The 15,452-nt window shown below is 39.5% G+C and overlaps 1 protein-coding gene across 2 annotated transcripts in view; it reads right to left on the bottom strand.

The window, feature by feature from the left end:
- Nucleotides 1-337: 337 nt before the first annotated feature.
- Nucleotides 338-15,452, bottom strand: part of LOC125058180 (serine protease snake-like) — a 34,482-nt gene continuing 19,367 nt past the window's right edge. For both annotated transcript variants that reach the window (XM_047662209.1, XM_047662208.1), the window contains exons 8-11: nucleotides 13,524-13,673; nucleotides 10,834-10,966; nucleotides 3,163-3,294; nucleotides 338-585 (exon numbers count right to left, since the gene is read on the bottom strand). In XM_047662209.1, the coding sequence (XP_047518165.1) occupies nucleotides 418-585; nucleotides 3,163-3,294; nucleotides 10,834-10,966; nucleotides 13,524-13,673 (583 nt within the window). In that variant the 3' untranslated portion in view covers nucleotides 338-417. The remainder of the gene's footprint in view (nucleotides 586-3,162; nucleotides 3,295-10,833; nucleotides 10,967-13,523; nucleotides 13,674-15,452) is intronic.

The raw sequence follows: 15,452 nt of genomic DNA, 5'->3' as shown, positions 1-15,452 counted from the left end.
CCCTAAGGAAGAATGGGCCCACTGCTTTTCTCAGTGGTTCCATCGAATGCGACGATGTGTAGAGAGGAACGGAGATTACTTCGAAAAACAATAAAAGTATTGGCAACGTTCTACATTAAACCGTTTTTCATTTTCAGTGTTAGCGAGCGTTCAAGTATTACGTCATGCAATTTTTGGAGATTATTGATTAGGAAATTCGAAAATTAACAATAACGCTTAATTCAATCCCCGCACCGCATCGTCACGTGTTACAAAAGGACCCCCCCCTCCAAAAATTCGTTACGTAATACTTGAATTCTCCCTTACCTAGGTATTCACAGATTCAATGAGAGATTCCTTTCCAAGCAAAAATTATATAATATATATACAAAATCATCGATAACCTGTTTTTGCAACAGTATAATACATAATGAATGTCTAAGGCCAAACAATGTCCTCGATCCAAGGCACGTAATGTTCCACCCGGGTGTAAATGCCCGGTTCGCCAGCTATACCGCACCATTTGCCCCAGGAGGTGATCCCAATGACCCAATACATACAGCGGACGGTTGGGTGGTTCACTTGCAGGGGTCCACCACTGTCACCCTGAAATAAAAATTCAAATTGAAAATGTTCTTCTGAACGTCAATGAATTTAGAAATCTCTAAAATGTAAGGGCATAAATAAGAACTAATCCGCAAACCAACGATAAAAATTATTAACTATGTAATGTTTTTATTTATTTTGTAATGCTACAGCTATCATAAATTATATATAACTAAAGATATAGCCAAAGATGGAATACATATTTCATATTCATATAAATTATAAAAGCCAAATTAAACTTTATTTTCTGACCTTTTTCAGTTACATGCTATTCTTACTAAACAGTATTATTCTTAAATCTAATTTACATAGCGAAAATAATAATTTATTAGCAACCACTTTGGTCACTTTTGTCTGTCGACATAGGCCTCCCCCAATTGTTTCCACGTCTTGCTATCCTTGGCAGAACTTCTCCATCTTTTAGGTAGATCGTCCACCCATCTTATAATTTGACCTCCTCGTTTTCTTTTCCTGTCCCTCTATTACATCCTTAGTCCATTTTTCTTTGTTAGTCCTCATTATATGTCAAGTCCTGCCTTGCGATTCTGTAACTCACTTTCGAACTCACAGCGGATTTTGCAGCGGCGGTCGCGCTCATCAGTCGTGAAGCAGTCATTTTATGATTTGGCATTCTGATAGGAGGTTGTAGTTTATTATTAAGTTTCCTTATTTGTTTTTTTTTTCTTATTTTTGAAGCTGTCCATCAATCCCGTAGTCTTAGTCTTCTTATAGTATAGTCGTATTTATGTATGCCGGACTACCGGAATACATAATATATGAATATAAAAAAAGGTTCAAATATTTACGAAAGGAAAAATTCAATAAATATTATTCAATTTATTGTGTGATGGTCTGTATAATGTGCTGATACAGGGAATTCAACGCTATGGATATTATTGATACTCCGTTTTGAGGTTATTTTGAGATTTAAACCAAGGTTTTTTTGAAAAGTTGGTAGATGGGCTCGGCAGGGAGTAAGTAATATAGTTTAAAATTGTTAGGAGTTTACATTTTATTAAGGAGCTGATGAAGAAACCAGAATCTAAGAACTATACAAGAGTATTATTGGAACGACTATTAAAAACTGAAATTGAATTGGGTAAGCTATAAGCGATTGTAAGAAGTGATCCAGAAATCTAACACAATGATGTCGTTACGGAAAGCGTAGTAGAAGTCAATCGAAAAGAAAAGAATTGGGTAAGCTATAAGCGATTATAAGAAGTGGTCCAGAAATCTAACACAATGATTTCGTTACGGAAAGCGTAGTAGAAGTCAATCGAAGAGAAAAGAACTTTATCTATATATATAAAAATGAAACCCGTTTTCCGTTGTCACGATATAACATGAAAACGGCTTGACCAATTTGTCTGATTATTTTTTTATAATATTCCTTGAAGTACGAGGATGGTTCTTACGGAGAGAAAAATTAAAAAAAATTGAGTGAAAAAGTCTAAAAACAACACTTTTCTATATTCCCATACAAAATATTCGTAATAATATTTAAAGGCAATTTGAACTTTAATACCATATCATAAAGTTCAAGTGGTAGTGGAGGGGTTCCGGGAAGGTAAATTTTTATTTTTTGACATAATGTATTTGTTGTATTATCAACTTTCTTTTTTTATCTTACTAGCTAGACCGGTGTCCCGAATAGCAGAATAAGTATTAAAAAAAAATAAAGAATCGACTGTTAGGCGGTACGATGTTCGCCAGGCCAGCTAGTTACACATAAAAAGGGACGTAAAGTTAAAAGAGAAAGTGCAGTAGGAATTTCTGTGTCGTGTCCATCTTCTATTTGACATATTAATGATTTTAGATCCTTGACGGAATAAATTCTACATACGACAATATAATCAAACTGTTGCGCAAGAATTTTTGAGTATTAGACAGTTTGAGAAGAATTTTATTTATAAGATAAAAACTAAGCAAGGGGAAAACATATTTGATACTGTTCATCATGAAAGCGAATGCAAAAGAGTGAGAATGGTTGTTAAACCACACACAACAATATACTTTATCACCAATTCAGGATCTTCCCATTTTTGTTTAATAGATTATTATCCAATTCGTGTTATATAAACCTCAGATATATCTGCTACTGTGTCACACTGTGCCACAACATGGATGCAAAGTTCGTATACTAACATAGAAAAACTTTTTGTCATGCCGTCGAGAGCGATACAACGAATGTCTAAAGTTTCAGCGATTACCTGTTCAGCAGCGTAAACTTTTAGATACTTTCCGAGCGGCTCGATCCCTTGGCATTTATGGAGAGTGTTCAGAGGAGTCGTTCGGACTAATACCTGCAGCTGAGTTTCATCATCGGACGTCTAGGCAAAATACAAAATACCATCCGTATCACCTCGACGTCCGTCGTTCCACAACAGAGCGTTTTCTAAGGCAGTTTTTGCCGCGCAGAACCACTATGTGGAACAAGCTGCCCACTGAAGTATTTCCGAACCAATTCGACTTAGGGTCCTTCAAGAAAAGAGTGTACTAATACCATTCTGGCAGTGTGAGTGTCCATGGGTATCACTAAACATCAGATGAGCCTCCTGTAACATAAAAAAGCCGTACCTCACAACTATCCTTGTTGGAAACTCGATCTCCATAACACAGTTGGGTTGTCGAGTTATAACCTTTTGACATTAGACGGATATCCTTAAACTTCCTTTCACATTCGCCATTTTCAAATCCCTCGACAGTTGCCTGAAAACAAAATTCATTTATTGAATCACGTGATCACTTTGAATTGTCAACTCTACCGCCTGTTCGGAATCGCGACCAGCCCTGCGATTCTGTAACTCACTTTTCGAACTAACACAGCGGTTTTCGCATCGGCGGTCGCTCTCAAATCAGTCGTGAAGCAGTCATTTTATGATTTGGCATTCTGATAAACAATAAACTACAAGCTCCCACCTTTTCAGAATGCCAAATCATAAAATGACTGCTTCACGACTGATTTGAGAGCGACCGCCGATGCGAAAACCGCTGTGTGAGTTCGAAAAGTGAGTTACAGAATCGCAGGGCTGCACACAAGGAAAGAGTTTAGCACATCACTTGGTAGTTTATTATAGAAGCGTACAGTTTGAACTTTATGGAGACTAGTTGTGGGAACAGCAAGTTTGTTCTTATTTCTAGAGTTATAAATATGATTGTCACAATTTTTTCAAACAAGTGTATGTTATATGTGCATATATAATATTTTCATAGATATTATCACTGTTCAGATTTCATTTGTTACTGACATGGCTCACGTGGTTGTTTTAAATTTTAACAGCTGGTGAGATACACCAACAGCTCACAAGAATAATATTATATGTGTAGTATTTAAGATATTATAGCATTAAATCAGATTTGAATATTGCTCTGTGTTTTTCTCGCTTCCTCTCGAGGTGGCAGAGACTTTCAAGCCCTTAATCATCGTGGTGATGTCCGATAGCTTTGAGATAATCCCACCACTTTGAACCTCTGATCCTAGCAGGGCTCCGTCTGATACTTTAGATAATACATATACAATACAGATACTTCTGACATTTATCTTAATATTGTTACGAAGACGGGTCGACTACAATGTTTTTAGATTTTTCCACTACTTAGAGAACTTTTCAGCAGGCTGAAATGTGATTTCTGACCGTTTCAGGGGAGGGTCAATCACATATTAGAAAATCGTAATTTACATAATGTTACCCTAGTTTTCAGGAGCCTGAAACATTTTTTCAGGCCGTTTCAGAGTACGTGTAGTCGAATGGAACACTTTTCAGGAAACCCGTTTTCAGGCGTTTTCAGGCCTGGTTATACCCCTTTGATGAAGGAATGTTCTAGAACGAATTTTCTAGGTGTGGGACAAGGACGGAACGATATGCGAGAGAGAGGAAAGATCGGAACCTTCTCGAAGCTAGACCGAGCACTCTAGAACGGAGGACGGAGCAATGTGCGAAAGAGATAGCTAGTACGCACGTTCTAGAATTGTGCGATCGCTACTCAGTTGCGCCGCCGCCTAGAGAGTTCTCGAACATCGCTCCCAGGGATATATAAGCGAGCCGAAACGCGACCGATTAGTTCAGTTTTGAATGCGATACCAAGCGATAAACACCGGAGTGACAAAGTGCGAAGACAAGCGAATACAAGTGAATACAAGTGAATACAAGTACTGTGTGAAGTGCGTGTAATTAGAGAAAGTATTTTGTGTATGTACTTAGTGAATTATTGTGCGTAATTTCCAGTTTTTAGTGTTTACAAATTCCTCGTAGATTTATTTAGAAATAAACCCTTGAAGAGATTTACGGCGTTTCTATCCGATCCCCCTAGCTCGTAACATTTTGGTGTCAGAAGTGGGATAGAAAAATGCCAATTACTCCAAGGGAGAATCAAGAGGAGTTTGTAGCAGAGTCTCCAGCTGCGGAGGGAGTCCAGACAAGGGCGCAATCAGCACGCGATGCTGCCCGACGACAAAGTTTCGATGCAAACCGCGGGATGGGTGAAAGCAACGATGCCAACATGCTTTTTGCTCTGCGCCAAATGATGGAAGAACAGGCACGACGTCAAGAGGAACAGGCACGACAAATGATGGAGGAACAGGCACGCCGGCAAGAGGAACAGGCACGTCATCAGGAGGAACAGTTTCGAAGATTGACGGAAGAACAGGCACGCCGTCAAGAAGAACAGGCACGCCTAATGATGGAAGAACAGGCTCAGACACGTCGTATGATGGAGGAACAGGCACGGCGTCAAGAGGAGCAGGCTCATCAGATGATGGAGGAACAGGCCCGCCGTATTGGAGAAAAACTTGGTGACCTGAAAATACAAGTAGATAAAAAAATAGAAAACTTGGAATCTGATATGGACTGCAAATTTTCGAAACAGGACAAACGTATTCTCGGATTAGAACAAGAGATGCAGTGCCTGAAGACCAAAGGTGTCGTAACGACTGTAGCACCATCTGGAAATCTTAAAGTACCTCCCTTTGACGGTACATCTTCTTGGGGCGCGTACAAAATACAGTTTGAGACTATGGCAGAGTCAAACGGGTGGAATGACGATCAGGCTGTCACCGCCCTTATTATGGGACTGCGAGATGAAGCCCTCACCATATTAGAAACCAAGACAGGTAAAGTGACGTTGAAGCAACTGCTGGATGCCCTGGAATCACGGTACGGAGACGCACATTATGAGCACGTCTATAGAATGAAACAAATGAAAGTTTGCAAAAATGGGGATTTGAAATAGAGAAGCTGGTTAGGAAAGCCTACGCATCCTCACCAGACGTTGCAGACAAGATGTTGGTTCAAGCCTTCGTTGACGGTATTCGAGACCGTGAAATTCGAATGGCTGTGAACCTAGGTCACCATAAGGACCTCCAGAATGCTCTTGCTCATGCGTTGGAAGTGGAAGCATTTTGCAAGGATTCTCGACCTAACCGCATTAGGGTTGTCTCGGAAAAACGTAGTTCCCAACGTGGACCCACCTGTTACCTCTCCGGGGAAGTAGGGCATATGAGGTTTTCGTGCCCTAAGAGAGATCCCCGAGGCGAAATGAAGACAAGACGTGGGGAGCCCGATGACGTGGATGTGACTGCCGCTGAACAGCGGCAGGGAAACGAATAGAAGCCAGGACCACGGGGCGGGTGCTGGCCGGTTCTGTAAGGAAGGCCCCAAAAGTTATGATCTCTCAAACTCAGGATGGGAATACCATTGTCATCGACGGAGAAGTTAACGGCACTAGGTGTGAGTTAACCCTTGATACTGGAGCTTCCCGGACAGTAATCAGATACCAACTTCTGAAGTCATTTTACAAGAGCCTTTCTGGTGGAAATGTACAGCTCCTTACAGCTACTGGTCAGCACATAACCGTTCGAGGAGAAGGTATCGCTACCTTCAAGATTGGTGGAAGAACATACAGACATAAGGTGGTTATTGCTGACATCGTGGATGACTGTATTATCGGTTTAGACTTCATGAAGCATTACAACTGTAAGATTGACCTGAAGAACGGCACATTCAAGTGTAGAGATGAAGTAGTTTCCCTAAAAGATAACACAATGAAGAACGGGTACGACATGTCTATACATGTATGTATAGACATGTACATGATGGTACTAACTGTACCATCTTCAATGATAGCTCTATAGCTATCATTGAAGATGGTACAGTTAGTAAACAACGAGATATAGTTCAAGCCATACTGGAGGACTGTAAGGAAACCTTGACGAGGGAAGAAATGTCAAAAGCAAAGGGATTATTAAAAACATTTTCTGACATGTTTGCTACACACGATGGAGATTTAGGAAGGACAGGTGTAGTTAAACATCGAATTGAGACTGGAACCGAAGCACCTATACGTTTAAGACCGCGACGAGTACCTGTCGCATATGAAAAGAATATAGACAAGATGATTGCAGAAATGTCGAACCATAATGTTATTGAAGCATCTTCCAGCCCTTGGTGCTCTCCAGTAGTTTTAGTCAAGAAAAAGGATAACAGTTTAAGGTTCTGCGTCGACTATCGTCGTCTTAACGATATCACGAAGAAGGACAGTTATCCCTTACCTAGAATATGTTATGTTCTTACTACCGAAGATTTGTGAAAAATTTCGCGGATATTGCAAAACCACTTCACAGACTCACCGAACAGAAGAGGAAATTCACATGGGATGGAGAGTGTGAAGATGCGTTTAATGAGCTCAAGAACCGACTGTGTGAGACTCCAATACTAGGCTATCCGGATCAAGATGGTGAATATGTGGTAGATACAGATGCCAGTGGAATTGGCATTGGAGGTGTACTATCACAAGTAAAAGGTGAGCACGAGCAAGTAATAGCCTACTTCAGCAAGTCATTGTCGAAACCAGAACGGAACTACTGTGTCACTCGGAGGGAACTACTGGCTGTTGTGAAGACGCTGCAGCACTTCAGTAAATACTTGCTAGGTCGCAAGTTCCGTCTTAGGACAGATCATGCTGCATTAAAATGGCTACTTCAGTTCAAGAATCCGGAAGGACAAGTGGCTCGATGGATCGAACAACTGCAAGAGTATGACTTTGCTACTGAACATCGCAAGGGCAGAGCCCACGGGAACGCAGATGCATTGTCTCGAAGGCCATGTGAGGAGGATTGCAAACATTGTACAAGACACGAAGGTAGAGAGGTAGCCCATGTAAGGATACTAAGGACAGACACCATTAGTCCAGATTGGTGTGGGAAATTAATTCAGGAAGAGCAACAACAAGATTCTGACATTAAACCAATTCTGGACTGGATGAAATCTTCAGCTATCAAGCCGCGGTGGAATGATGTTGCACCTACTAGCACCACGACCAAGAGTTACTGGGCTCAATGGGATAGCTTAGTTCTTCATAATGGAGTGTTATGTCGCAAATGGGAAAACACTCGAGGGGATGCATCTCATCTACAGTTAGTTGTGCCGAGATCCAAGGTTCGCAACATATTGGAGATGTTTCATGATGGCTCATCGGGCGGACACTTAGGCGTAAAAAGGACTCTTCTGAAAATTAAAGAGAGATTTTATTGGATACATTGCCGTGAAGATGTTGAAGACTGGATTCGGAAATGTAAGGCTTGTGCAGCAGTCAAAGGCCCACAGACGAGGACTAGAGCTGGTATGAAGCAATACAATGTCGGAGCTCCATGGGAGAGGATAGCCGTTGACATAGCTGGACCATTTCCGTTAACAGAAAAAGGAAATAAGTACATCATGGTTGTTATGGATTACTTTACGAAGTGGCCCGAAGTGTTCGCTATAATTCGCAATCAAGAGGCAGTTACAGTAGCTGAGATACTTGTAAACGTATTCTCTAGATTCGGAGTACCCTTGGAGATTCACAGTGATCAGGGAAGAAATTTTGAGTCTTTATTGTTTCAAGAAGTATGCCGACTAATGGGAATTCATAAGACGCGGACTACTCCATATCACCCACAGTCAGATGGAATGGTGGAACGCTTTAATCAAACCTTGGAAAGGCACTTGGCAAAACTGGTAGACAGCCATCAAAAAGACTGGGACAAGTATATTCCATTATTTTTAATGTCATACCGGTCTGCGGTTCATGAAACCACGAATGTTACACCTGCTTTAGCCATGTTTGGGAGACAACTTAGATTACCAGCAGACATTGTAACGGGACGACCACCTGACACCCCGGAGAGTGTTACAGAATATGCTGCGGATTTGCGTAATAAACTGCATGAAATCCATGAACACGTACGAGCATCACAAAGCAAAATAAGTGAGACTACGAAGATTAGGTATGACAGAAAGACGAATCACATAGAATTTAAAGAAGGCTCGCAAGTATGGCTCCATGACCCAACAAAACGCAAAGGCAAATCACCGAAGCTTCAAGCTGACTGGGATGGTCCATACACGATAATCACGAAGATTAATGACGTTACTTACCGGATAAAGAAAATGAGTGGTTTAAGAAGCAAACCGAAAGTCGTTCACATAAATCGATTGGCTCCCTATAAAGGAAGTAATGATGCTCGGGACGAGCATGTCTAAGGAGGGGGTAGTGTTACGAAGACGGGTCGACTACAATGTTTTTAGATTTTTCCACTACTTAGAGAACTTTTCAGCAGGCTGAAATGTGATTTCTGACCGTTTCAGGGGAGGGTCAATCACATATTAGAAAATCGTAATTTACATAATGTTACCCTAGTTTTCAGGAGCCTGAAACATTTTTTCAGGCTGTTTCAGAGCACGTGTAGTCGAATGGAACACTTTTCAGGAAACCCGTTTTCAGGCGTTTTCAGGCCTGGTTATACCCCTTTGATGAAGGAATGTTCTAGAACGAATTTTCTAGGTGTGGGACAAGGACGGAACGATATGCGAGAGAGAGGAAAGATCGGAACCTTCTCGAAGCTAGACCGAGCACTCTAGAACGGAGGACGGAGCAATGTGCGAAAGAGATAGCTAGTACGCACGTTCTAGAATTGTGCGATCGCTACTCAGTTGCGCCGCCGCCTAGAGAGTTCTCGAACATCGCTCCCAGGGATATATAAGCGAGCCGAAACGCGACCGATTAGTTCAGTTTTGAATGCGATACCAAGCGATAAACACCGGAGTGACAAAGTGCGAAGACAAGCGAATACAAGTGAATACAAGTGAATACAAGTACTGTGTGAAGTGCGTGTAATTAGAGAAAGTATTTTGTGTGTGTACTTAGTGAATTATTGTGCGTAATTTCCAGTTTTTAGTGTTTACAAATTCCTCGTAGATTTATTTAGAAATAAACCCTTGAAGAGATTTACGGCGTTTCTATCCGATCCCCCTAGCTCGTAACAATATATATAAATAACGTGTCACGTTGTTTGTCCGCTATGAACTCCTAAACTACCGAACCGATTTCAATGAAATTTCCACACCATGTGCAGTTTGATCTAACTTAAAAGATAGGATAGCTTACATCTCAATTTATACTCGCAATATTATTTTATTGCAAAATATTTGTTTATTATTTGATAGTCACAATTCTAACAGATGGCGCTGTGTTGAAAGTTGAAAGTTTCACATAAGCTACAATTTAATGGCATTACCACCAAAAAAGCATGGTGGTCCCCATGACTTGTGTTCTCCTACCGTTTCCCTTGAATGTACTTTGTAATATAAATAAAACCTTAGCCACAGCAACGCTTGGCCGGTCTGCTAGTGACTTGATTAACAATTACAAAGGGTGAATTTCGGGGTCATAATTATTCACTAGGACCAAGATTTTATTAAAGTTTTTAAATTGGTATATATTTCTCTATATATATTGAAATTTATCATTCAACTGCTGCATTAATCAAATTTTGATCCGTGTGGGTAGACTGGATCCCCAACCAACTGATGACCCGACTCCATATGCCCACAGCAATATATCTTATTTTGCCCATACAATGCGCAGAAGCGATGAGAACTTGGAGAAACTGATCTCTGTGGCTGGTAACACAGAAGAGGAATCACGTGGCTGTTCACCAACCAAATGGACTGATCAAGTGAGACTCATCGTCCTCAAAACTGTACATCATAAGAGAGGCGCTGGACAGAAACCGGTGGAAATAGTACACTTAAGATGCTTCGTTGCTCACCATGACGCTAAGACATGACCTGCCGATTGAAGAGAGAGGGGTAGACAGCGGTGGAAAGACCGTCAGCTAACGCAGTAAGTACTTAAACCATTGAGCATTGCATTTTTCCCCCCGCCACACGTCAAGTCACTACCTCACTACAGATTTTATATTCAAAATACCTTTTGGAGTACATCCGTGCGCTCCATATATCTAAAGACCGTCGTTCCCCAACCGGTAACGATCGCACTGTTGTTGAATAAGGGGCCGCCGTCATGAAGGCACGCTGGCACGACGTACTTGTTAAGTTCTATACTGCAATAAAATGATTATTTGCATGAAACACCGTAATTGATATAAAGCTAATGATGTAATGTATATAATATAATAGACTAGATAATATAAGAATTGACTTTGAATAATAATGTAAAATTCTTTAAGACAAATTTGCGCGCCATCGTGTGTGGCAGAATATGCGAACGATTTACGATTGTATCACCTTAACATTTTGTACCATATTCTTGCAATAAATAAATTATTATTATTATAAAAAGATTACCTAAAAGGTAGACCTACTAATAGCGGTACAAACTTTTTAGGTCCGCGCCTCAGATATCTGTTTCATAATTTGTCAATCTAATAGGCAACTAGGTGATCAGCCTCCTACGCGTTATTGTTAATATTATTTTCGACTTTCTAGTACTTTACAGTTACACCACATATTGCTAACTTTTAGATATAAAGAATCACTAGGTGGTCTTGTACGTGTCGGTCACGAAACTGTATAGGTATGTTATCTAAAGCTGGCGGCTTCAACACATTGACACTTTGTGCTTGTGTAGTGTCTGTGAATAAGCGCGTGACGTGATGTCAAACTGAAATAGAATCACAAATACATCATGAAAAGACTGTCCGTCTCTCTCGCGCTCGGTCAAGCGTATAGAGTATAAAAGAGACAGTTATTGCTTTTCTTTTGCTACTGTTTATGTTGATCTTTACTGTTTGATATTATTATTATTTTATACATGTTGATCTTTTTTCAAACATTACCAGGGCAATCTCGTGAAATGGTGCACAATGTTTTTAATTATTATAAACATCTGAATAAAAACAGTTGAATGAAAAAATGTTTAATTTTACATCAGATGCGACTGGGGTTTCTAAGAGGAGTATTGAAAGAATAGTTAGTGAAGTAAAAGTGAAGTGTGTTGAGCTAGATGGAGCTTGTGTCGAAAAATGAAAAATTATTTACACAAACTACTCTTATACGTTCTTGGTCGGGCTTAGAACTTTTGGATCCACCCTCGTATGCACCTAATATTTATATGTATTTGACACATTTTTATTTATTTAGAACCCACCCTTACTAAAACCAGAGTGGACTAAAATATATAGCTTGGCAAAAAAGTCATATTTTGAAACATACTGTATGCGAAATTGCATTAGTGTGAGTACTGTGAACCCGCCAGCTTTCGATAACCGACCTTTACTTGGTTACAGAAAAACGTTACGGCGCGTTACACGGGGGGGGGGGGGTGTCAATAATCTCCCATCAATCAATCAATCATCAATCACACGCCGTCGTGTTGGTAGAGGCAAGTTTCCTGACGATGTTTCTTACACCGTTCAAGCGAATTTTAAATGCGCAAAAAACTCCATTGGATAAGAGTCGCACGCTGAAGGCACTAGGCCAACACTGCTCTACTCCTACCTATTTAATACTTAAAGAAATTAAAGCTTCTATCAGCGATGGTAATTCCAACTTCAATATTGAGGCTTTAAACATTACCAAAGTGAAATCAGCGCAGATATTGCAAACTATTTGGATTGCAAAGTCGTTGCGGTGGATATTGGAAATTTCCGCGTCTGCTTATATGCTCGTAAATTAATTAATTTGTACAAAACAATAATGAATTATATATTTAAAACTTTCTTAGTAATTAAACTATCAAATAGCTTAAACTGTTTTGTAATCCATGCGGTAGTTTTTGAGTTATTCGCATTCATACCGGACGTGAAGACTATTTATTATGCGAACGCGTCGGGCGAATTGGAAGTTAGAGCGTTGATAATATGATTTTTTTTGCGTCTTCTTCGATACTCGTAATTCAGTTAATTTACTTAAAACCATAATGAATTATATATTGAATCCTTTCTTAGGAATCAAGCTATCATATGGCGTAAACTTTATCAAAATCAGTTAAGTAGCTTTTGAGTTATTCGCATTCACACGAACTATGTGGAACCAGCTGTCCAGTAAAATATTTCCTGACCAATTTGACTTAGGGTCCTTCAAGAAAAGGCCGGCCGTACTCGCGAGCCCTCTGGCATTGAGAATGTCTATGGTATCACTTAACATTAGATCCTCCTGCCCGTTTGCCCCCTGTTCTATAAAAAAAAACATGTCGCACTCGGGGACTGCCGCGGTAAAACTATTGTATAGTATTTTTTATCAACTTATGCAATTATAATTATTTATGCAGTATTTTTTTTATTTGATATTAATTCAATCTACCACTCTACCAGACTCAGACTAACACGCCTGTATAGACTGTCTCACTCTAACGCGTACCGGCAACACCGGCCGCGCTTATGCTACGTCACCGATCTCGTCAGAGAGATGTGAATACGCAGTATGCGTTCTATCCCACTCTAACGCACCTGCGCTACGTCACCGATCACGACAGACCGATGTGAGACGCAGTATGCGTTCTGTTTCGCTCTAACACGTATTGGCCGCACCTATATTACGTCATCGTGTGTTAGGTTTTTATTTCCGTTACGGAATTTCTTGATTCGGTCGCCGCGCTCAAAGCCCGCGATAAAATCTATGCAATAGCTTAAAAACTCAATTAGGAAATACTATACTTACTCTCTGTCAGTCTGTAGTAACGCTATATCATGATATTTCATCGGTGGTTTGTATTCTGGATGCTTGGTGGCTATCACATTGTATTCTTTAGACGAATCCACGGGATCACTTCGTTTTAATATACCAACTCGAATTTTCTTTACAGGGCCACTGAAAACAACCACACTTTAAACCTTCAAATATTTCTTATAGAATGAACTTGATGTTATACCGCGGCCCATGGACTCTCCGAGAGACAAGACACTTTCTTTTGTGAACTAGGGAACTGTGGAATCAACTCCCGGTGGTGGTCTTTCCTGAGAGACACGAACTCCAATTGTTTAGAGTAAGAGTATACTTCTTCATCTACGCACCAAGTAACAAAGTGTATCCATAGGCTGCGAAGACTGCCCTTTTTGGACGTCCTGTACTCAAACTCAGAATAACTTCATTCATACAGGTAACCAACGCCAACAGAAAACAAATAAACAAACAAATGAACGTCAACAGAAAATTTGTTACATTGATTCTAAATTTACATTTACTACCAGTTCGCAAAGGCGTAGAGCGGGCGAGAAGAACTGGCCAGAAACTCTCCGCCACTCTTTTTAATCGCCAAGTTTTGAGTCATACAAATTGTTTGACCTGGATCAAATCAATCATTTAAATATTCGTCAAATTTGTAGGCTTCTGTTTATACTATAAAAAAAGAGAGCGTAGTGCGTTGCAGGCCTTCAAAGACTTGGTACTGTTATACGACGTCCCGGATTTAGAGTTTTAAAAAAAGAATTTATTTCACACAAAGGATTTATTTAGAAATATAGATTTTGAAAGGCAACTGCTCGGTTTGAATCGTAAAATGGGACTGACTTTAAGCTGAAAGATAATGCTCATGGCAGTTGAATAGGAGAATGCAAGCTTGCTAAAATAGAGGCTGACATAGGGTTGTCTCTAAGGTTTTAAATATATAACAACCCCCTCGTTATGAGGAAACTTACGGTTTATTTGTAAGTTTACTTAATATTTAACAAACTCGCAAGCGGGCTACTGAAGGATTACTCTGGTTTTCCAGATTATTATCTTGCTCAACCGGGATATTATTGGAAACTTGGAGTTTTCTTGAACATTTGCCTTTCTTATAAAAATATACAAAAACAAAACTAATAACTAAGATTACAGAGAAAATACTTAAAATAGGAAAGCTAACATGATTATTAAAATTATTAGGATTCTTGATCTCATTTAGATCCTCCATTGACATGTCTGAAATAGCTTTAATTGATTTTAAATTATCAAGGTTAATAATCTTGATTTTTGGAATAGAAATGTTATTACTTAATTTGTTTACACTTTTACAACAATCATCGTTAATAATATCAAAATTCGAGGATACAGCGGGTACATATGTTTTAGGATACACTTTAGTCACCAACTTAAGGTTTTTATGAAAACCTACACAATCTATTGGTAGACTTAGTACACCTGTACCGGATATAACTAACTCAGATACATTTTGATTACATTCAATAGACAATTTAGTGGATTTTGATTGTACAAATATCCATTTGTTATTATTTAGCTTATGCCAAATATCTAAATCACCAAACATAACCTTAACAGGACAATTTTCCGGAAGGGTAGTTAAGGCTTTAGTAATTATTTCGATTTCACATGAAGGATTATTAAGTACTGCGTAGACATCAGTTATTTCACAAAGGTAAGTATCAGTAAGTATGCTTTTACAATCATTTAAATCTTTGAGATAGATATAAGATAGTTTATCTGTGCTCAAGGCTAAAAATTGTTCCGAAGGGAGGATCATAGCGAAAGAATTTAAATTACCCTCCGTATGTGGAATCGGCAATGGTACAGTTTTATAGATATTAAAATGTTCTAAGGTTACGAGTGGAATCTTTACAATAAACATTAATTTTTCATTGAAATAGTAAC

Source organism: Pieris napi, chromosome 18, assembly GCF_905475465.1.
Source record: "Pieris napi chromosome 18, ilPieNapi1.2, whole genome shotgun sequence".
In the NCBI taxonomy this organism is placed as follows: domain Eukaryota; kingdom Metazoa; phylum Arthropoda; class Insecta; order Lepidoptera; family Pieridae; genus Pieris; species Pieris napi.
The sequence above is the reverse complement of the archived record's forward strand: the minus strand, read 5'-3'. Positions and strand labels throughout refer to the sequence as shown.